At 60.7% G+C, this 22,494-nt stretch overlaps 1 protein-coding gene across 26 annotated transcripts in view; it reads left to right on the top strand.

Annotated features, from left to right (window-relative positions):
- Nucleotides 1-21,095, top strand: part of KIF1A (kinesin family member 1A) — an 89,998-nt gene extending 68,903 nt beyond the window's left edge. For 8 of the 26 annotated variants that reach the window (XM_082691107.1, XM_082691128.1, XM_082691114.1 and 5 more), the window contains 14 exons: nt 632-737; nt 3,185-3,211; nt 8,750-8,773; nt 10,046-10,160; nt 11,040-11,173; nt 12,144-12,205; nt 12,532-12,677; nt 12,943-13,143; nt 13,612-13,689; nt 14,433-14,557; nt 15,414-15,566; nt 16,123-16,315; nt 17,207-17,325; nt 17,632-21,095. In XM_082691107.1, the coding sequence (XP_082547233.1) occupies nt 632-737; nt 3,185-3,211; nt 8,750-8,773; nt 10,046-10,160; nt 11,040-11,173; nt 12,144-12,205; nt 12,532-12,677; nt 12,943-13,143; nt 13,612-13,689; nt 14,433-14,557; nt 15,414-15,566; nt 16,123-16,315; nt 17,207-17,325; nt 17,632-17,674 (1,526 nt within the window). In that variant the 3' untranslated portion in view covers nt 17,675-21,095. The remainder of the gene's footprint in view (nt 1-631; nt 738-3,184; nt 3,212-8,749; nt 8,774-10,045; nt 10,161-11,039; nt 11,174-12,143; nt 12,206-12,531; nt 12,678-12,942; nt 13,144-13,611; nt 13,690-14,432; nt 14,558-15,413; nt 15,567-16,122; nt 16,316-17,206; nt 17,326-17,631) is intronic. The other 18 variants (XM_082691127.1, XM_082691115.1, XM_082691132.1 and 15 more) reach the window with 3 other exon arrangements.
- Nucleotides 21,096-22,494: the final 1,399 nt, after the last annotated feature.

The following is a 22,494-nucleotide window of genomic DNA, read 5'->3' on the forward strand; positions in this document are numbered from 1 at the left end:
CAGTGTCTGTTTCTTCCCTGACGAAGCGGAGTGTTCTGGTATCTAACACTACTGGGGCAAGAAACGACACACCAAACCACCAGCAGGATTCTTGACTCATAGACATTGTGGCGCCTTCCCCAGACAGGACCGCCATCCCAGGGGGCGACTTAGGGGGCTCTGCAAGAAGTGTGCCCTGCAGAGAGATTAACAACCAGATGGTCCTTCCTCCCCTCCTTTCCTTTCCTTTCCCTCCTTCATTCTCCCTTCCTTCGAGTATAAAGAGAAGAAGGAACATTTTTCCTTCTCTTGCTAAGATTTCCTTTCCTAACAAGGGCCTATGCATTCTAGGCTGAGTGGTTAGAACCTCTCAGTTGGGTGCAAGAGAGACCGATGTGGAGAGAGAGACTTATTTATGGCTGATAAACTAGACACTGAGATTGTGGGAGGACGGAGGGCAGGGTGGTACGCTGAGTGCCGGCGCCCGGGATTGGCAGAGACGCTGCCGCGGCCTCGCTGTCCGGTGCTCCTGTGGGCCCAGGGGGAGTCGGTTCCCTGACGCGGCCGCAAGATTCCGGCGTGCCGGTCCAGGCAGGGACCTAGCACCTGCCTGTCCTCCTGGGAGATGACTGGACTGTGGCCTTTCCTGTAGGTCGAATCCGAAACACACCAGAAACTGATGAATCCCTGATTGACCCGAACATCTTGTCTCTCAACATCCTGTCCTCTGATTACATCCACCCGGCCCAGGATGACCGGTGAGTGCCCTCGGGGCAACAGTGGGTTCTGTTCCCAGCTTCCTGGAGACAGGGTCCAGGTCAGGACCCGGGGTGTGTCCTCAGCCCGCCACAACTGCAGTGGACCTGGCTGTGTGAGGTCTTGGGCCTGTCCAGCCACAGAACTTTCGGGCCTTCCTTTCTGACACCTGCAGAACGGGTGCCGGGAGGGGAGGCCTGGCCTCCAAGTCCCTTGGTGTGTGTGTCTGCACGTTGTCCCATCACAGCTCACACATTTGTCCAGCCTGTTCATTTGGTCACCTGGCGGAAGGGCAGTGGGTGTTGAGGATGGCTGAGCTGGGTTCTGTCCTAGGAGTTTCGGGGGTGAGGGGGGACACCGGGGTTGCTGGGAAGACAAGTAGCCCCGAACGTCCCCAGCCACACTGCTGTGGGTGGTCTGGGCCTCAGGCTGGGGGTTCCGGTGGCCGTTCCAGGGTGCACAGGTCAGTGGTTTGGCCTCTGGGCACGGCTTGGCAACTGCTCCTTGTCACTGGGCTGCTCCTTTCCCAGCTTGCAGTTAATGGCCAAGACCTGGCAGCCGGGGCAGCCCCAGCTCCCCCTTTATGTGAGGGGGGCAGGTGGGGTGTGCTAACACCCCGGGGATGCCCTCGTTCACCCCCAAAACATCAGCCTTGCTGGGCTTGGCTGGGGGGTGTGAGGGGTGGCATCTGGGGACTGATGGGGGGTGGGTACCTCGTAGCTGTCGAGACCTGTCCTCTTGGTGGGGATGTGGGCTTGGCTGTGTCTGAGATGCTGCTCTCCAGGGGCTTGGGGAAATGACGAGAATGTTCCAGCATCCCAGACGGCTCTCCCATGGGCAGACCTGGCCTGCAGGCAGACGCTGAGAGCTGACCCCGGGAGCTCGCGCTCTGGCTGTCTTCACTGGTTCCTGTGGCAGTGTGTACAGGAAAAAAATGTCTTTGAGGGCTGGGAGTGCTTGGAGGGGACCGGGGATCCTGCACTTGCCAGGAACGCTAGGACCCATGAGGGTAAATGTCTTGAGGCGTCAGGTCCTGCCCTTCTGACTCCTGAGCCCCAGTGGAACCTGGCTTTGTTGTGGACACCCTGGGGAGTGGGCTGTAAGGGAAGCATCCCCCGTGCACGCAACTGGGGGGCCAGAAGTCAGAGATTCCCAGAGGGGCAGCTGTGACTCTGGTTCCAGCCCTGCCCAGAAACTTTCCCGAGGGAAGTCACCTGCACTCTTGTCCTGGGGTGCAGAACGCCAGGAGGTGTCACTATGAAGAGTGGGTTGGGAGTCCTGCCTGGCAGAGTGGGAAGCTGGGGGGCACTGTGGAGCAAGCCGGCTCAGGGGTTCCTCTGACCACAAGAATGCAATCCCATGAGGGCTGCCTGCAGGGATGTGGGAGTTAGGACCCCAGAGCGGAGGGCCACCCTGGAGGCTCTGCCTGCTGAGTGAGCTCAGCACTCCCTCTGCCTCAGACCCTTCCTTTGGCCTGACAACTTCTAGATTCTTGGGGCAGAAAGGGAGTGGGGAGCAAAGCCCAAGAGGGCAGGGTTAAGTATTTTCCTTTTAAGCCTCCTGCCCCGTGTGGTCTCCCTACATGGGGGACCGTGTCTCTGAGGCTTCCCTCTGTGAGCTGCTGGGGAGGCCCTTGGGGGCCTCAGCTCTAGGCTGAGTCCCAGTAGTTAAGGGTGCTCTGGCTCCAGGCTGGACCTCAGGACCTTAGCTAAGCAAGTCCAGCCCTGATCCTAGAGGCCTGAGGCCCCGTTACTGACGGACCTTTGGTTCTGCTTCCTAGGGGCCGTGGGAAGTGAGGCTGGCTGACAGGCAGCTCTGGGGCCTGTCGGCCCTGTGTCTGAGGTTAGGGCTGCCCTGGTTCAAATGTAGAGGAAGACCCATCTGTGGGCTGGGATGATAGACCTTGTCCAGAGCTGCTTTGGCCTCAGGCTTGACTCCTGCCCATGATGGTACAGCCCCAGGACCGCCGACCCCCCAACCCTCCCCCAGGAAAATCTTGGGGACCGTCCCCACCTGGGGGCCCCAGGCAGATGCCATTTGGAGGCTCGGCGGGCCAAGCCGGCAGGTTCCCCTTCCCTGGGAACTTTCTCTTCCTGGACCCTGGCTGATGTTCTCGGAGCCCTGTAATGGGCCACTTGAGTGGACCCTTCCCCCCCCCCCCCCCGAAAGGCACTGAGGCTCAGAGACCTCCAAGGCTTGGGCTGAGGGGTGCGAGCTATCAACCTGCTTTGCCACAGCCTCAGCCTCCTCCCGCTCCAAGGCCCTGTGCTTCGCGGCCTCCCCAGCTCAGACTGGGCCTGTCACCATGGACAGCTTCTTTCTGCGCTGCCCCTCCCCTTGCTGCCTCTGTCCCGCTGCCCTGCCGTCCCGCCGCCCCGCAGCCCTGCCCCGCCACCCCGCTGCCCTGCCCCGCCGGCCTCACTAACCTGTAATTGTTTGTGTTTTGCAGGCAGTTTCTTGATTCGGACATGCCTAGGTATCATTTGTGCCCCTTGGTTTTATTTTGGCCTCTTTCCTTCCCCAGCCCCACACCCTGACATTTATTTTCAGCTTTTTGGATTTCTTCTACACTTGCTCCCCTTTCCCTCCTGTTTCTCCATCTTCTTTGGTTTTATTTCCTTGGAATCCTTTTTTGATTTTCTTTGTTGCTTCCTCTCCTCACCCCACCCCTCCCTCCTGGCTGAGTTCCTTCTGCCCGTCCTCTTGATTTTGGCTGCTTCAGTAGTTTCCTGCCCCTCCTGGAGACCCTGGCCGGCCTCCTGCTCCTGCCCCCAGCCTTGCCCGCCCCATGCTGACCCTGCCCCCGCCGGAGCCGGAGCAGGCGCCCCCCCGCATGCAGGCTGGCCAGCACCAGCCCCACCCCTTTGTAAGGTGAAAGAGAAAAGAGGGAGAGAGGGGCTGTGGTGGGCCCAGGACGGGAGGGCGGACGAGAACCAGCCCTGCCAGGGACCTTCATGCTCCACACCTTCCAGCCTGAGCATCAGCCCCTCACCTGGCTGGGCTGGGGGCTCCAGCTCCGCTCTTGGCCTTGGCTGCCACACACCCTGGATGGCAGGGGGTAGGCCGTAAAGTAAGTTGTGAAGGGCCCAGCCGGTCTCTGTCCGAACCCCCCGAGGCAGGGGCTCCTGGGTGGGGGCTGCCTCCCCGACTTGAGTGAGGTCCCTGAGCAGGCCCACTGGGTGCCAGGATCAGTGAGGCCCCAGGGGCAGACAGCCTCAAAGTCCCTAATCAAGACCGTCCGTGAGACTCGAGTCTGTTCTGAGCAGAGGGTCAAGGTCATGTCCTTCTGGGTCCTGTGGACGGTGGTCAGAGTGCTGTGGGGGTGGTCCTGCAGGTCAGCTGTTTTGAAAGATGAATGAGCATTCAGAAGGCTTTCAGCAAATGTGTGAGCCTTACAGCTGCCTGGGGGGCGGGGGGGTGCCTGTTCCTTCTGTGGGAGGAGCCCCAGGGTGGTGTGGGTGGCACCACAGGCCTGTCTGAGTCACGCTGTGAGGGTCACTGTGAACGGGCCCTGGGCCCCACGGGCTGTGGCTCCTGCTGGTGTGACCCCGAAAGCATGCGCACACGTGTATCTGTGTGGTGGACACAGTTTGTGGACACTGTTTCCAGAGGTTGTTGTTCGCCCTCCCTGGGGTCCCTGTCAAGGGAACACATGTGGCGGTGGCTGCTTCTGAACAGGGAGCACAGACGTGCAGGCCCAGAGCAGGGAGGGGGCCTGGTAGGGACCTGGGCCGGCCAAGGCCGTCGTCCTGCTCTCAGAAAGCTCTGGGCCCGGAGCCCCTTGCTCAGACGCATCTGCTGGACAGGACCCATGTCAAGAGCTGTTTCCTTGATGAATAGAAGGTTCCAATCCCCTCAGTGTGATAGCTTGGTGCGGGAAGGGGGGTGATGTGCATGTTCTGTTCAACTTTGCGTTTGTATAGCTAGCTCTGTAGGATAGAGGGGTGCTCACTGGTCCTCGAACCCCCAACTCCACACCTGCAACTTATGCCTCCAGGAAGCTCCTAGGTAAAATGGGGACAATACTGCATAGCCAGTAAGAGGTATCAAGGAAGGAATGGGCACTGATTTTCCTTTTCAGCCCCCCAATTTCATGAGGCCCTCACCCCTGTACCTGAGCAGAGAGTCCAGACCCCCAGTCCCAGATGAGGGCTCATCAGCCCCAGTGGGCTTGGCCTGAAAGAGGAGGCCCAGGGCATGTGGGGCAGTGGGGGTCAGAGCCCCTGCCTCCTTCACGGGGCCCAGCCCTGTGGGGCAGGAACCACTGTGGGGACGGTCCTGGGAATGAGTGGACAGAGGGGTGTGGTCCAGGGAGGGTCTCACCCTAGATGTGTGGACTGGCTGTGCCCTTGGCTGGCAGTGCCCTTGGCTGTGCCCTTGGCTGGCAGTGCCCTTGGCTGTCTGTGTGAGTGTGGACAGGTGGCAGAAGCTTCTGGAACCTCGTTTTCCTTCTGTCCTCAGAAAGGGGATAATTTAACCCCTGCTTGAAGTTGCTGTGGCAGAAATGAGGTGACAAAAATCTATTAGCTGGGAGGCTTCCACACAACTGTGTAAATGTAGGTCACGTGGTCATTCTGCCCCTCATCCCCTCACCTGTCAGTCCTCATTCCCTCACCCCCTCAGCCCCTCACCTCTTATCTCCTCATCCCTCACCCCTAGCTCCTCACCCTCATCCCCTCACCCGCTCATCCTCTTACCTAGCCACTTACCCCTCACCCCTTCATTCCCACACCTCCTGACCCCTCACCCTTTTATCCCCAGATCTCCTCACCCCACATCCCTCTTCTTCACCTCTCATTCCTGCACCCCATCCCTTTATCCCTTCACCCCTCATCCCCCTTTCCCCCTTATCCCCTTACCCCAACCACTCATTTCACCCCTTCCTTCCCTCATCCCCTCAGAACTCACTCTTCATTCCCTCATCCCCTCATCCCCTAATTCCCATCCCCACCCCTTCACCCCTTCATCCCCTACCCCTTTCATTCCCTCACCCATTAACCCCTTATCCCCTCACCCCTCCACCCCCTCACTCCCTCACCCCCTCATTCCCTTCATTCTTCCACCCCTCACCCCATCCCCTCATTCCTTTATCCCCTCGCCCCCATCCTTTCACCACTTCACCGCTTCACCGCTTCATCCCCGACCCCCTTCATTCCCTCACCCCTTTGCTTCTCACCCCCTCCTTCCCTCACCCCCTCACCCCTCCACCTCCTCACCTCCTCAGTCTCTCAATCCTCTTACTCCATTCCCTCTGGGTCTGAGGACTCTCCAGCTGCACAGTGCATGAGGCCGCTAAGCCGTGCACAGGACTGCAGTGAGCACAGCAGAATCCCTTTCTCCTTGCCTGCCCGTTAACCCACCGTGGCTGTGATGCTCGTCCCAAGTGCTGGGTACAAGTCACCACACAGTTGTCGGAAGGTGCATCAATGGGCTGTGTGCAGCTGGCATCCCGTGAGGAACGACCAGGTGCCGCTGTTGGGTGGGTGAGGCGGGGGATGACCCTCTGCCTGCCCCTGAGCTTCGCAGGGATACAGCGGGCACACAGTCCATTAGATCAGGCCAGGCCAACGCGGGGGGCTCCCATGTCACCCTCCAAGGGGACATGAAACACCCACAACTGTTGTGGTGGCCGGGATGGCCATTGAAGCTTGCTGGGCAAGAATCAGCATGAAAAAAACATTTCACAGCCTATGACATATTCTTTGTCAACAGAACTTTGTAACGCGTTTTCAGGTTTCCCCTGTGGGTCCTCACTTGTCTGAGGATTGAACTCTAAGTCCTGGAGCTGAGGTGGGGAGTGGTCCTGTTTCTGGCCACCCGCTGTCCAAGCCCTGTGGCTGGGGGCATCAACACAGACCCCCTCCCCACCCACCCCTGCTGGTCAGAGGGAGATATTGGCTGGCAGCCCCTGTAGGGGGCTCGGAGGAGGGGAGCCTCTGTCCTGATTCCTGCAGTCTACCACGGAAAGAGGAAGGGTCCTGCAGGAACTCCTAGGGCTCTTCCCTTGGGGAAGCAGAGCCCTGCCTGCTGCTGGGTGTCCTGGAGAAGGGCTCAGGCCTGGGAGCTGTGGGCAGGGCCTCCCTGGGTCAGGGACACTCGGGTCCCGGCCTGACATGGATCTGGATCTGAAGGGTCGGCAGGGTGGGTCAAGACTGTGGTGAGGCACCAGAGTGAGCCCAGGCGCTTTGCTCACGAGGCAACCTGCCCCCGTGTTTCCACCTCAGTGGGTCTCGGGTGGGGTCTGGGAATCCGCAGTGCTTCTGACCCAGGGACCCCTCGTCTGGCTGGCACATTTCTCCTGAGAGTGTATCTGCAGGACTGGCTGGGTGTCCAAGTGGGAGTTGAGGGAGGGGTGCTCCCTTCCTGGGGTGACTTGATGGCCAGAGAGGTCCCGAGAGTCCTGTGTCTGCTCCTGAGTGGGGGTCCTGGTGTAGTAGCCCTGACTCCGTCTGGCTGTCTCGGTGATGGGGGACAGTGATCCCTGGTCCCGTGCTGTGTCCCGCAGCCTCGCACCCTCCAGGGCTGTGAAGGTCCCAAGCAGGCAAGCTGGCTCTCGGCCACCCCTCCCCGCCCCAAGCATTCCTGCTGGCGTCTGGTGAGACCTCCTTCTGCAGAGGCCCCGGGGGCTCGCAAGTGCTGCTGACAACCCTTCCTGTCTGGGGCTCCAGGTTCTGACCCCCCTGACTGTGCGGATGCATGGCTGGCTGTAAGCCAGGGGCCGGTCTACAGGAGGGCTGCCTGGGGTTGAAGGCTGACTAGGGCTTTGAGAACAGCCTGTGAGCAGCGTCATGGCTGAGCCAGGTCAGACCCCAGCCATCTTGGTGCCTGGGGAACGGCTTAGTGGAAGGCACCTCTTAAGCTGTGTGCATGGGCCCAAGGGGGACCCCCACCCACTGCCTGGCCCCACCTCAACACACAAGACCCACAGGTTTAGGTTTTCAAGGGGTTTTGGGTCTCAGCAAGAGCCACATCCCAACATGACTGAGGCCCTCTTGGCCAAGAGCATCTCTGAGGGGCCTCGGTGAGTGAGCCTCGTGTGGAGGTGCCGCTCATTTCTCCTACGGTCCCGGCCAGTTGTGGCAGAGTCCATCTGGTCCTGGGGTGAGGGCTGCTACCGGGCCCTAATGTTTTGGCCGCCCTCACTGGGCTGGCTCCAGTTCCGTTGGTATGTCCCACCCAAGGGTGAAGGGCTCCTGACGAGATGGGGGTCTAGCTCTTGGTGTCTGACTAGGAGCCTGCCCTAGGAGGGCCAGGTCTTCCCGAAGGACAAATAGAGAGTGCACACCAATGTAAGAGAGCCCTGCTGATCCCCAGAGCACCAGCAGTGGGTCAGAAACTAGCAGCATCCTTTAATGACATTGAGGAAGGTGGACAGGGGACGGGCAGCGAGGGTTTGGGGCTGGCTGGCCGCCCCGGGTAGGAGGCCCTCAGGCTGGCCTTTCCCAGTGTGTGGTCAGGGCCTCTTGGAGGTGAGGACTAGTAACAAGAATTAGTAAGAATAATCCCATCTGGGCCCTGCCCTCAGCACCTCGGATGAGCTCCTTCAACCCATAGGACATCTCCATGAGGCAGGGATGGTGACTGCCAGCGGTTGGTCCAGGAAGCAGAGTACAGAGGTGTCTGGTGATGGCCAGAGGTCACACAGCTGTGCCACGGCATTTGTCTGGCCTGGGCTGCGTTGGACCTCTGGCTCTCCCCGAGGGCCTGGCCCACGGGGACTAGGGCGCTTGGGGGCCCCTGGGACGGAGGCGTCCCTCTAGGGGTCGGTCACGGGTCCATGGGTACCCGCCTGGTCCTGCTGGGCACGGACTCAAAGCTCTGGCTGCAGATTCGGGGACTGGGGGTCGGAGAGGGCTCCAGACGCTGCCCCGTGAGCCGCCCGGGCAGCTGGCGGATATGGCGCACTCCCCCGCTCACTGTGGGTTAGCTTGTACCCGGCCACGTGACGGGGCTCGTTCTGACGTGTCCATCTCTTCTGTGTGTACGTGTGTGTCCTGGCTGCCTCCACCTTTAGCATTTCATTCGGAAATGACACTAGGTACAGCTCACTTTTCTCTTCCGCACTCGCTTGGTCTGTCCTTTTCTGCTTTTCAATTTCCTTTCTCCCCGCGCTCTCTACCAGTCTGGTCACCCCGCTGTCCTCACGGCCCTTCCTCTGGATCGTTGTCTTTGGTGACGTGTGTATGTGTGTGACAGCGGCCCTGCCCCATCCCGCTGCTTTGCCCTGTGTCCCTGGAGTGTGCCCTGGAGAGCCAGGAGGCCGTGGGCATGGGCTGCAAGCTGGCGTGGCCTTGCCCCTCCTGGTGGCCCTCTGTACTCCCAAGCCGGGCCAGCCTCTCCAGGGGGTGGTCTGGCTGTGCTGGGGCGTGTGCCGCTGTCTGTCCGCAGTCTGTGCTGAAGTGTGTCTCAGCTGTGTCTTTGAGGATGCTTGGATGGAAACGGGGCATGGCTGGGTGCTGAGTGGTGCTGGCCGGGGCTCGCGGAGTGGCTCGTGGAGTGGCCGCACTCTGGACTGAGGCAAATTCCCTACCTCACAGAGGATCCTCAGATGGGCACCCTGCCTAAGTAAGAGTCTAGGAGCTCTGCCATTGGGCAGTGGACAAGGAGAGCCTGCTCCAGAGTGGAGACACTGAAGACTAACGTCCTGGCCCCCTGGGGACCCCTTATGCTGCCCTCAGAGGGCCTTCTGGGCCACGGGTGTCTGCTCTGCTCACTTTCTTCTGGGGTTAGAGATGGGGACGGGGGAAGAGCCCACTGCCTGCTCAGTGCTAAATGGAGAGGAGCCTGGCTGTGGGGGGTGTGTGGTGATGCCATCTGCCATGGGCCACCCCGGCTTCCACTCCAAGCATCCTCCCCCAAGGGGAGGAGGTGGGCCACAGGGTTTTGGCCAACCCGGGCAGGTTGACCCCTCCTTACTCAGACAGGGCAGGAGGGGGTGGTCTCCATTCTGCCCTCTCCCCATCTCTCACCCCTCTGTCCGCCTCCACCTCCCCTCTTCTCCCGCCCTCTCTTCCCCTTTTTTGCCATGTCCCAGCCCACGTGCCTCCCTCCCTCCCTTCCTTCTCAGCCCTCTCTGGCCCCCACTCCCATTCCTGCCTTAGAGCCAGCGCTGTGGGCTGCCCCGCCCGTCCATGCCCAGGGGAAAACCCCTCCAGCTCGAGTAAGGAGGAGTCTGTTCTCCACACCGCCCGGGCTGCTCTCCCTGTGGCGGCCCTCACGTCTCTGTCTGTGTTTGTCCATCTGCATGTCCCCAACCCACAAGCCCAGCCTGTGGGCCGCCATGTTTTACCTTGTCTCTGCTTCCTTCCAGGACCTTCTACCAGTTCGAGGCTGCGTGGGACAGCTCCATGCACAACTCTCTCCTGCTCAACCGGGTCACCCCGTACCGAGAGAAGATCTACATGACTGTCTCAGCTTACATCGAGGTGAGAGATTCCTGAAGTTGCTCACAAGGGGCAGGGAGGGTGCTCAGTGGCCCTGGACAAGCCCAGATGCCCAGATGCCCCTCATTTGATTCCCTTACTTTCCAAGGCTCCTCCCACTCACCGCAGGGTGCGGCTTTGCCCTGGGGCTGCAGGACAGCTCCTTCCAGGCCTGGAAATAGGCGCCCCCAGTCTTGGGCTGCACCCTCCCTGTGAAGCACAGAGGTGGTGGGGCGGGGGAGTGGCTGAGAGCAGGGGTATTGCCAGGTGGGGGCACTATTGAGGAATAAGGAGGCTCGGGGGAGGTAAAGGCACCCCCTGCCCTCTGGGCCTGAAACTCCAGCTATGCCATGGGGACCCACTTTCCTGCCTCTTGGGATGCTGGTTTGTTGGGGAGACGCTGCCGGTCTGGCCCAGTAAGGCCCCGGTGCACACGGGCTTCGTCGGGGTGCTGTTGAGCTTCGGGAAAACAGAAGAGCCTGCGTCAAGAGACGCAGCCTGTCGGCACCCGGGGAAGTCACGGAAAGGAGAACGTGGGTGCAGAGCTGGGATCTGTTTCGACCCTCACAGGCGTTTCGGGAGTGTGTCGCCTGATCCCATGGCCAGGCAGCTGGGGCCTGTGTCTAGGATCCTCAGGGTCCCCGGCACCAACACCCAGCCACCTGCAGCCCAGGGAGGTGGGATCCTGGCTTTTTCCCAGGAGTCAGCTGCGGGGAGCAGAGACCTCCCGCCTGGGTCTGGTGCCATGCCAGGGGATCATGGAGGTCTGAGGCTGCTGACCAGTGGCTTGTGAGCCCCCCAAAGATGGTTAGAGGGGCTCTGGTGCCTGGGTCCTGTGGGGATGCTCCTGTGCCTGAGCCCTTGCCCTGGGCCCCATGGCAGATGGAGAACTGCACCCAGCCAGCGGTCATCACCAAGGACTTCTGCATGGTCTTCTACTCTCGGGACGCCAAGCTGCCTGCTTCGCGCTCCATCCGAAACCTGTTTGGCAGTGGGAGCCTGCGGGCCTCGGAGAGGTGAGCCTTCGGTGGAAGTGGTGGGGGGTTGCACAGGGAGCAGCTGGGAGAGGCGAGCCTGCAGTGGGGGTGGTAGGGGGCTGCATGGGAAGTGGCTGGGAGAGGCGAGCCTACAGTGGGGGTGGGGGGGGCTGGGGTGCTGCTGTGTGGACTCTCTATGGGGAGTGGCTGGGTGTGCCCGGCAGAGGCTCAAGTGACTGGCCAGCTGCAGACCATCCCAGATGAAAAGGTAGACCAGCCACTCTCCTAACCGTTCCCCTGCCCTGGGACCCTCTCGTGGGTTGTCTTGGGGCCCAGCTCCACCCCCATGGCTGGGAGACCTCCTCCCCAGGGAACTCGGGGATCATGTCAGCAGGATGGGGGAGCTGGGTTGGGAAAAGGGCACTCTGGACAGAACCTCTTGCCTCCTGGAGGTTGGCAGCACCTGAGGGAGTAGAATGTCAGGCCCGGGACCAGCCATCCCCTCTTGCCCTCTGACCAGTCCCTGCATTCCTGGGGTATGGGGGTGATGGACAGGACCGTCAAGGCAGTGAGGAGGGGGCTTTGTCCCAGAAGCGGAGACCACCACAGGTGCTGGGCCTCCTGTGCTCACCTCCTTCCCACGCTGTCTTGTGGGCCCCAGTGTGCAGGACACTTGGTGCACAGACAGGAGGGTGGAGTGTGGGGTTCAGGACTTAGTGGCCTCAGGCTGGCTATGACCCAGGCATCCAGGGGTCACCCAGAGGGGATGGGCTACTGCCTGCCGGCTGGGCCTGCTTCCATGACAAGGTTGGCAGTGTGCACTCAGCAAAATGGGGCCTGGAGAGGTCTGGGATGCGGACTCCCCAACAAACCTATCCATATGGGCTGTAGCCCAGGGACCCCATGCAAGGCCACCCAGAAGGGCATGCAGTTGGACTTGTTTCCAGTGTGCATTGGACTGGCCCTTGCTGGGCCTGGTGTCCACACGTCCTCTCTCTGCTCCCCACAGCAACCGCGTGACGGGCGTCTATGAGCTCAGCCTGTGCCACGTGGCTGATGCAGGCAGCCCAGGTAGGCCTCTGCCCTGCTCTCTCTGAAGGGGGTGGGGGCACTTTGTCAGGGAGTTGGGGTTCTCTGGGGTCACTCAGATCACCTCAGCTAAGCTGCAGTTTTGGGGGGCCCTCCCTTTTGAGACTCAAGTGCTAACATTTGAACTTGCGGGGTTGTCCCAAGAGGCCAGAGGACAGTGAGGGGAGAGGCAGCACTGGGGGCTGGATGACTTCTGTGGGCATGGCGCTCCCAGGGGGACCAGACTCCCTCTGTGGATAAATCCCCACCCTAAGCCCAAGGCCTAGAGCCAGGGCGGGAACGTGGTCAGCCCAGGGTCCCCTTTGTAGGGATGCAGCGGCGGCGAAGGCGAGTGCTGGATACATCTGTGGCCTATGTCCGGGGCGAGGAGAACCTGGCGGGCTGGCGGCCCCGGAGCGACAGCCTCATCCTGGACCACCAATGGGAGCTGGAGAAGCTGAGCCTGCTGCAGGAGGTGAGCTCGTGTGCTGTGGGCATGGACAGCCCAGGCCGCAGGTGCATGTGGGAAGCAGGGCGCTGGGAGGATGCTGCAGCAGGGGTAGACTGTCCCTCCACTCACTGTGAGCACAGACGTGGGGGACGTGGATGCTGGACGGAGGGTGGCCAGATGGCTGGGCTGAGTCCCATCAGCAGCACAGCCCATGGGGAGACAGTGGGTGGGCTCTCGGGTCCACATGACCCTGGGGTGCAGCGGCTGAGCCATGTCCCGCCTCCTGCAGGTGGAGAAGACCAGGCATTACCTGCTGCTGCGGGAGAAGCTGGAGACCACCCAGCGGCCCGGCCCCGAGGCGCCATCCCCTGCCTCCAGTGAGGACTCCGGGTCCCACGGCTCATCCAGCCCCTCCTCCCCACTCTCTGCTGAGGGCCGGCCGTCCCCTGTGGAGGCTCCCAACGAGAGGCAACGGGAGCTGGCCGTCAAGGTAGCTCAGGGAGCACTGCCCTGACTGTGGTCCCTGCAGGGCTCTGGGGACTCAGCCTTGTCCTATTAGGGCGGGAGCTGGGACAAGGAGGGTCCATAGAGGCCCTTTGCCTGCCACTCACTCCACATATGTTGGAATTGGCAGCCTTTTACAGCTTCCTCCCCCAAGCAGTGATCTGCTTCCTTGAATACCTGTGCTGATGGGGAGCTCAGCCCTCTCTCCAGAGCTGGCTCCTTGGGTAGCTTGATGGGCCACTGGGAAGACCTCTTAGGCTGGGCAATGCTGTCCCCCCAATCTTTGCCCTCGGCCCGGGGCCTGCTCCCAGAGGCTTCCCTGGCTCACTCATCACCTTAGAGGCTGGAGCCACTGTGTCCAGGCCTTCAGCCAGTCCTCCACATCCAGGGGCTGTGCTGCAGTCGAGCCAGGTCTGGGGCACCACCCCCAACTGGACCTTTGCTCTCGTTACAGTGTTTACGCCTCCTCACGCACACGTTCAACAGAGAGTACACCCACAGCCATGTCTGCGTCAGCGCGAGCGAGAGCAAGGTAGGCAGCAAGGGGCTGTCCACAGGGCTTTCGTCTCCAAGAACAGTTCTCACCCCCGTCCAGAGAAGGAAATAAGGGTTTTCTTAGAAACATACTCTCAGAGCCCAAAGGAGCACCTCCTAGCCAAGGGCCTGGTCTGGTCTGTGTGTGGGGTCCATGGAGCCCTGGGGCCTTCAGGGCGAACCAGGGCTAGGCCCATCCAGGACCCTCCCTGCTGCCTCCAGCCCGGCCCTCAGCTGCCTCTGTCCTGGGTGCTCGGGCCCCAGCCCTGGAGCTGTCTTCCCCTACCAAAGGGGCCACTCATGCCCCCCCGCCTACCCTGGCACAGAGCCCACCATGCATAGCCCTCTTGCAGCCTGGCCTTCCTGCTTTGCACTAGCCTCACCCTCTGCCTGGAAGGGCCTTTCCCTGAGGCTCCTGGACTGCCCATCCTACAGTCGGGGCTCCAAGACTACACGGCGGCAGAGCCTTCTCTGACGCGGATGTGGTCCCTGCTCCCTCCTTGGAGTGCAGCTGTTACAAGTCCCTCCTGAGGCCAGACAGAGCCCACAGCCCGGGGAAGGGCAGGCCAGGGCCTCGTGGGGCTGGGAGAGGTTCAAGGGAGGCTGGGAAGGGGGTCTGGCCTGCCATTGGAGTGGGGGGTGCCCTAAATGGAGGTAAAACATGAGCCAAGGTGCAGGGATTAGCCACTGTGGGGGCGTCCACACCCCGTCTGCCCCATGAAAGGCTCGCTCTCTCCACAGCTCTCTGAGATGTCTGTCACCCTGCTCCGGGACCCCTCCATGTCACCTCTGGGCGCAGCCACGCTCACGCCCTCCTCCACCTGCCCCTCTCTGGTTGAAGGGCGGTACGGAGCCGCAGAGCTGAGGTGAGTGCAGACCCCGAAGAAGTTGGCAGGGCTATAAACCTGCTGAGGACGGTGTGGCTGCCGCTTTGGTGCAGAGCATGGGGATGGGGTGGGGCAACAGTGACCTGGGAAGGCCGCACATAGCTGGGCAGGGCAGGGCGCGCGGGGCGGGGGGCGGTCCACCCTGCACCCTTGACCGGCATGGCCCCTAGCTGCTCTCCAGTCGTCTGACTCTCCCAAGGACGTTTTCGGCTGAAGCACTGATTTCTAGTGTCATGGGGACTAATGCTGAATGGATCAAATGGCACAAAACCAAAAACCCTTTCAGGGGGATGGGCTCACACAATACTCAGTAGGATAGAAGGTGAGCCCTGTGGCAGTGGCCGCAATGCCCGGCCATATGCCCGGCCATCTGCCCCGTTCCCCCAGCCATGCTAGCACCGCCCACACCTGAGCCCTTACATTTTATATCCTTCAAGGTGTCCACATTTCATCCAAGCCCTCTGGGCCTCCCCAGAGACGGGCCTCCCTGGCCATGGGTCAGGCTTTTTGGACCCAGCAAGCCCCAGTGCGGAGAGCCCCTGAAGACATGACAGCCCGGGCTCCACGGGCCATCTGGGGAGAGGGACCGCTTTCACGAGGGCGGGGGACAGAAGGTGCCATGGGACAGCGGGGCACCCTGGTGCAGCCCTGGAATCGGGTAGCCTGGGCCCTCCAGCCCCAGCTGTGGGTGCGTCTGGGTGGACAGATCCTGAGAGGTACTCATGGCAGCCTAAGGGGGTAACGCAGGGGGTGGGAGGAAGCCACCAAGATGGTGGCCTGGCCTGGCCAGGGCGTCTCCTCGCAGGAAGGCAGAGGCTTGGCTTTGTTTTCCCAGGACCCCTCAGCCCTGCTCCCGGCCGGCCAGCCCAGAGGCCGAGCCTGTGCCAGAGGCAGATTCCAAGAAGCTTCCCTCCCCGGCTCGGGCAACAGAGGCAGAAAAGGAGCCCCAGCGCCTGCTGGTTCCTGACATCCAGGAGATCCGGGTCAGGTATGTGGGGGGCCCCCAAACAGGGGTGCTTCTGAGGCCCCACCCAGCCAGCTCTGTCCCCACAGCTCCATGCGAGGGAGACAGGCTGGGCACCCCAACCTTGGGCGGGGGTAGAGAAAGAGCAAGGAGGAGGCTGGACCAGGCCCAGGCCCCGGGCAGGGGACCTGATGGGTGCCCCTGCAGAACTCCGGTTTCTGTGCATCTGTGCGTCACTAGTCTGACACCTGTGTAGCCCCAAGAAGGCCACACTCTATGGGTCACGCTCACGTGACAGGGAATGACTGCTCGGGGCAGTGTCTGCTCTGTTTCACTTTCTCTGTTGTACAGATGGGGAAACTGAGGCTCAGAACTGGTGGTTCTGGTCTCCGACCACCCAGGTTGGGGTTCTGCCAGGCATCTCCCAGCACTTTGGCCCTGGCCGTTCTTGGGGGCCCCTGTCTGACCTTCCCAGTGTCCAGTACTGCCAGGGGCCTGGTGGTGGGTGGGGGGCCAGCGTGGGGACCCCCCTCCCCCGGGGCCAGGAGCGCAGGAGCCAGCAGCTGTCCCTGCCCTGCAGCCCCATCGTGTCGAAGAAGGGCTACCTACACTTCCTGGAGCCTCACACGGCAGGCTGGGCCAAGCGCTTTGTGGTCGTACGACGTCCCTATGCCTACCTATACAACAGCGACAAGGACTCCGTGGAGAGGTTTGTGCTCAACCTGTCCACCGCCCAGGTGGAGTACAGCGAGGACCAGCAGGCCATGCTCAAGGTGCGGCCCGGGAGATGGGATGGGTTTCCGGGCAGGCTGAGGCCTGCAAGCCGCCAGCAGGGCTCGGGGAGGGGGGCCCTATTCCGGCTAGCTGCCAGACCACAGCCCTAGTGTTCTGTCTCGCACAGCATCCTTCTGCCTCTCATGTTGGGGGTCCCCTCTGCCCACCCGTAGGGCTCCTCAATCCCATGACAACCAGCCGTGATGGGCTGTGGTCCTTTGGGGAGGGGGAGCAGGCATTGACCCACTCCCATTCAGGAGAAGTCAATACCCAGTCCCCTTCTCCTGGGGCCACCCAGCCCCATGGGACAGGTCATGTAGTGGGCCTGGGAGTCCGGCCTTCCTGTCCCCTGGCTTTTCTCCTCTCGGAGTCAGCAGTGGCACTGGATGTGTGTGCCGGGGACCTCAACCCCTTCCTCTGGGAGCCTCAGTGCCCGCTGGCTGATCTTTGATTCCCTGTGGTGGGCTTTGGGGACACAATGTCAGGCTGCTTCCCCACACTGTCCCCCACCACAAGGGCTCGGCCTTTAGCAGAGGAGGCCAGGCCCAGCAGCTAAGCCATGTCAAGGGGAAGGAACCTCGTTTGTGGGGGTAGACACGTCTTCGGGGGGCACAGAGCAGTGGCAAGGTTGCCCTGGGGCGTGCAAGAGATAGGGTGTCCTGACCGCAGACCCTTCTGTTAGGAGGCCACACCTGTTTGCGTCCGAATGGGCTGTGCAGGCCACGGAGAGTGGGGCAGCCTTCCTAGCTCTCTCCCGGGGGTCTTCTCTCCCGTGTCCTGCACCCCCCACCCCCGAGCTGCTCCAGCTGGGCCCCGGGAAGCACGGCCCTGCATGCTGACTGGGATGGTGGGGAGGCCTCGCACCTTTTCACGGCCTCCTGCCTTCACAGACGCCCAACACGTTCGCTGTGTGCACGGAGCACCGCGGCATCCTGCTGCAGGCCAACAGTGACAAGGACATGCACGACTGGCTGTACGCCTTCAATCCTCTCCTGGCCGGCACCATACGGTATGGGCTCTCTTGGCAGTGCCTGCCCTGCTCCTTGGGCCTGAGGGAGCAGGTTTTGAAGACCTTAAAGCTTGTTTGGCTGTTGCTGCTGGTTAAGTGTTGTACTAGGGGGCCGTCCTTCTGTGGCTGGAAACATGACACACGGGCTCAGGTGAGCCCCACTCCCCTACACCCAGGCCTTCCAGAAGGCAGGGGCGCTGAGTCCCAGGGACAGGAGCTGGTCTCCGGGTGAGGGGAAGCAGAGGGGATGTCAGCCATGTGGAAGCTGGCATCCCGACCGTGGCATGTCTCCCGACCCTCCCGCAGGTCCAAGCTCTCCAGAAGGCGGTCTGCCCAGATGAGGGTGTGAGCCGGAGCCCTCCCGGACAGCCACAGGCTGGCCCCCCAAGCCCTCATCACCACCCGTCATGTCACTGCGCCCAGCCTGCCCCTACCAGCCAGCCAGTGAGTCCCCTCTTGGGGACCGCGTTGGGCCCCGTGAGCGCCACCTCTGGCCCGGGGACCTGCACCATACGACCTGTCCTGCTCCCAGCAGAGGCCATGTTTGTTCTTTGGTCTTTCCGAGCGTGCCCTGGGTGGGAAGAGCTGGGAGGTGCTGGAAAGGCAGAGGGCACAAGCCACAGGGGCATCGCTGCCGTTCTAATATTTTTTTAAGCATAGACAGACTTATAATTAATATACATTAGTTAGTGACATTGAAACGGTCCACTCAGAAATTAACTATAAGACTGTGTTCTATTTATAAGTATTTATTTCTAATGCCTTCACATAGATCTGTAGGATTCAGATGGACCCTGTCCCCCGCTTGCTCCCACTCACATCCCCCAGGGCTCATAGGGAAAGCCATGGTGAACAGGTATCCGCACAGGCCAGGCGCCTCCTGGTTGGCACCATGGGGCACGCCTGGCCAGGCCCGAGCGGGGGCTTCTCCCCAGCCACATGGGGGGGAAGGCCTTCATCCCGGGTAGGGGGAGTGTGAGTGTCAGGGGACCTGGTGCCTGGATCCTGAGCTGCGTGGAGCGGGGTGTGCAGTCCTCCAGCAGGAAGTGGCATCCTATCACCCGGACAACAGCCTCAGAGATGCAGCTTTTCCCTGGGAGCATGTGGAGCAGAGGGAGACCGGGCAGACGGGCCCCTGGGCTGTGGGGCTCTCCCAGCCGGGACTGCAGCTGGCGTCGTGTGTCCTGGCCGCCGACGTGCAGGTGGCTGGGGTTCAAGGTGGTCGGGCAGCCAGGGGCTTCAAGTGCTGCTTCTGCAGCTGCGGTGAGAAATGGGGTGAGCTCCAGGTCGTTTCTGGGAAGAAAGTGTGTGACCTCCCCCTTTACTCCAAGAGAAGAGTTTCTGAGAGTCCCGGGGTCAGGTGAGGGCAGCCGGCCGGCCACTGTCCTCAGGGAGATGCTCCTGTCCTGCACCCAGGGGCTGTCCTCGTGCTGTTGGGAGCTCTTGTTCCAAGATCTACTTCCTTCTCTGTGCAGATGCCACACCCAAGGCCCAGCCCCCACAGGGCAAGGGTCGGCCCCAGGCTGAGAGTCTGGTCAGGCATCACACCCAGACCAGAAACACGTCAAAGAGACTGCGGGGCCCGGGGGTTTTCAATGACCTGTTCCCACACTCAGTTGGCCTCCTTCCAACTCAAGGAAAAACAGCAACCAAACCACAAAACCCCTGTCCCTGCCATGGCCCCCTGAGAGCAGGTTTCATTCAGAGTTCAAGGGGTTCCAGGACCAAGTTCGCGGCCAGCCGGTCTGTCCACACTGTTCTCTGCTGTCTTTACAGGCCCTGCGGGGCGTGGCTCACAGACCCCTCACCTCTTCACCCAGTTTGGATTACCGTGTCACACCTGGTCAGAGGTTCCAAAGCCCGCCCCATCCAGCCTGGGCCGTCCCCGATAGACAACCACGTGACATGTGGACCCTATCTGCATTCTGTGCACCGAGGCTGGGAGGGTGTATAGCTGCATTCCTCCAGGGATGTGTGGGGTCAGCTCCCACACCGGATGAGAAGGTTCTAGTTGGGGGCGCTCCTTGGGGAAAGTTATTCAGGCCCCTTCAGTGCCACCTCGGATGTGGGACTAGGCTGGTGGGCACCCGACCTAAGCGGCCACTGGCAGTGGGGTGTGGCCCACCAGCCGCCCCAGCCCGGCCAGAAGCAGAGAGGCCAGCGTGCCTTCTAAACCCCCAGCTGCAGGCAGTGCCTCAGTGGCCCCTTTTGCTCTCTGCTCCCCCCCCACCACCAGTGCTTGGGAGGCACCCCTGGAGTAGTAGCTACTTCACTAGGATGCGTGTCCTGGAAGGCCACATCTGCAAGGCACAGGGCTCCGTAGCCTTCCTTGGAGGCACTGGATGAGTGCTCCCATCCAGACTGAAATCACACGTCATCCAGAAACCAGATGTTCCCAGGCCGAGACACAGAGAGCAGGGGTGCGGCTTAGTCCAGAGCAGCACTTTTTCTGGCTTTTACGAGGGCCTGGAGGGCAGGGAGGAGGACCACAGAGGGCAGGGGCTGTGCTAAGGTGAGCTGGTTCCCAGGAGCCCCACGTGCCTGCAGGGAGCCCGGAGGTGCCCGGCCCTGGCCACAGCCCACTCAGGTCAGCCAGCCTGCAGCCGTGGCCTTGGATGGTCTGAGGCACTCGTACCCAGGACGCAGGTATCTGAGGCCAGCCAACCTGCAGAGCACCTGCCTCGTGGGGCGAGCTGAAGGAAGGGGGCCTGCGTGAGGGTTTCTGGGAACCACCCCAAATTCAGGAGCCTCCACAGCCATGGAGGTTCCTCAAGGACTGTTTAATTTTGGCCTGATGCCCCTTGGCAGTTGCTGGAAGCCCTGGCCCTGTTGTCACAGCCAGACCCTCAGAGTGCTGGGGAGAGAAATCCGAGTCTGAAAAGCTGGTCTCTTCACATCTGCCCTCACCAGAAGCTACCCACATGTCATGTTAGGGGGCCAAGCATTTAGCAAACTGGGGTGTGGGCTTCACCTCTGTGACCCCAGGGGGCTGATCTGGGGGCCCCTGGAGGTCTGCCCATTGTGGGGTGCAGAGAGGAAGGTCAGACCTGACAATTTCCCACTAAGTGGGAAGAGACGGAAAGATCCAGAAAGCCAAGTCTCTGGGAGGTTTTTTGTTTTATTGCTTAATGCCACTCATTTTGGTTTGAGGGACAGCCATCCTCCCCTAGAGAAGCTCTCTGCCTCCTCCAGGGGAGGGTGAGCCCAGGAAGGGGGGGTGCTGGGCTCCATTGTGTCCAGGCCAGTCCCCGGGGGAGAGCTGAGAGGCTCCTGAGTTCTTTCCAAGTCATCACTCCTTCGGTGCCCGTGTCCCATTCACCCATCGCACACACACACACATACTCCCGGGCCCCCGGGGGCTGCAATGAGGGGCCCTCCCTGAGGGGCAGGTGTGGTGAACACTCGGGGAGAGTTCCTGAATGCTGCCGGTCCAGGTGTGAGCGGGGTCAAGCTGCTGGTCCTCTGTCAGCTCTCTCCCGCTCAGGACTCCAGAAGGCGCCCTCCTCTTATCCCTGGGATCAGCAGAGGCTGTGGCTTCCTGTGGGCCTGCGCTTCCTGCCGCTCGCCGTCCCCTCAGCTTCCCCTAGCTTGTACATATGTGGTTGTGGCACACCCTGGGCCCCTGCCCTGTAACCACCATCCTGATGTAACGACTCTAGTTCCCTGACGTCCTAAACCCGAGTGTTAGGCTCTAGGCTCCTGTACTGTGTGTGTGCACTTAAGATTCTGTCCAATTAAGAAATAAATGTGGCTCCTTATGCAACACCAGACCTGCGGGCCTCCACAGTGGCTTTATTTGTGTGTGAAGTCTGTTGGATGAGGCTGGAAATGGCCGCTGGGCCAGATGTCCAGCATTGACCAGAGACAGCACCCACTGCTCACGGTGGGGAGGCAGGGTGTGGGGGGGGGTGCCGAGAGCCCAAGAGGTGTGAGGGACAAGATGATGTTTATCATGAAGGCGCCCACCTGTGTCCCTTGGTCCCTGGCCACACCCACCCGCATTGTTCACGCACCCTTGGGTGCGCCGGGCAGCCCCAAGCTTTCCATGTGGTCAGCATTACCCCATACCTGAACCAGACGAAGGTATTACAAGGAGATGAAACTACAGACCTTCAGGCTACATCCTCATAGAAAACAAATATGTTCAAATCTTTCACCAAAGGGAAGCTAATGATGCGTAAAAAGGAGAATACTGTCGTGACCGAGCGGAGTTTGTCCTGGGAAGGCAAGGTTGGTTCAAAAATGAATCTGGTGAGTCACATTAAATGAATTTAATTAATGAATCACATTAATGAATCACATTAAACAAACAAAAAATCACTCTCTCTGTGGATATAGAACAAGCAGCTGCCAAAATTTAATGCCCATGGCTAACTACACCTTTAGCCAATAAGGTGGTAGAAAAGACCAATGAGACAATAAAAACGTACGTGATCAATCAGAATAAATGAAAAGTAAGGGCACAAAGAGCAGTTGGACAAGAAGAACATAAATACTCGGATAAGAGACTTCTGTGAAAATTGGTTCTTAGCGATGCCAACTGGAAACGGACCAAACATCCTGCTTCAGTTGGGAGAGACAACAGAGGTGTTTCGATAGAGAAATATTTCACCAAGAACTGCTGACTGGAAATCCGAGGTATTTGGACAATGTCTACCTCGTCATGGGACCACACAGTACAGGGCAAATGAACGAGAACAGCTGACGTCGATCGGGTTTCTGGATGAGCCGAGGAGGACCCCAGGGGGCTGCGATCAAGAACCAAGATCCAGGGTGGGGGGGGCATTTGTGAGGACCCCAGGGCCCCTTGCGTGTGACTCTGGCAAGGTTGTTCTGATTTCAGGGTGAAGGTGTTCATGTTGCGGACGCTCAGTTCAAATGCGGATGGGCACACAGGGAAGTGGGGCAATCGCGGGTGGGTGTTTAAACTGCAAATATCGGAGCTTGTGAGGACCAGCCGCCAGCCTTCCGTCTGGTGAGGCCATCTTTGCTGATCTAAAGTGCTCTCCCGAGACCCGGGCACAGCCCTGCACGGTGAGGCAACTGGTGGCGGTGGTGGCAACACCCAAGACGGAGCTTCTTCCTTCCTTCCCTCCTGACACCTACATTCCCTTACTACAGTGTGCTCGCCACAGGGGACCTGGGCTTCATGCCTGCTTTATCTGCCCT

The sequence above is a fragment of the Mustela nivalis genome (assembly GCF_964662115.1).
Source record: "Mustela nivalis genome assembly, chromosome: 11".
In the NCBI taxonomy this organism is placed as follows: Eukaryota; Metazoa; Chordata; class Mammalia; order Carnivora; family Mustelidae; genus Mustela; species Mustela nivalis.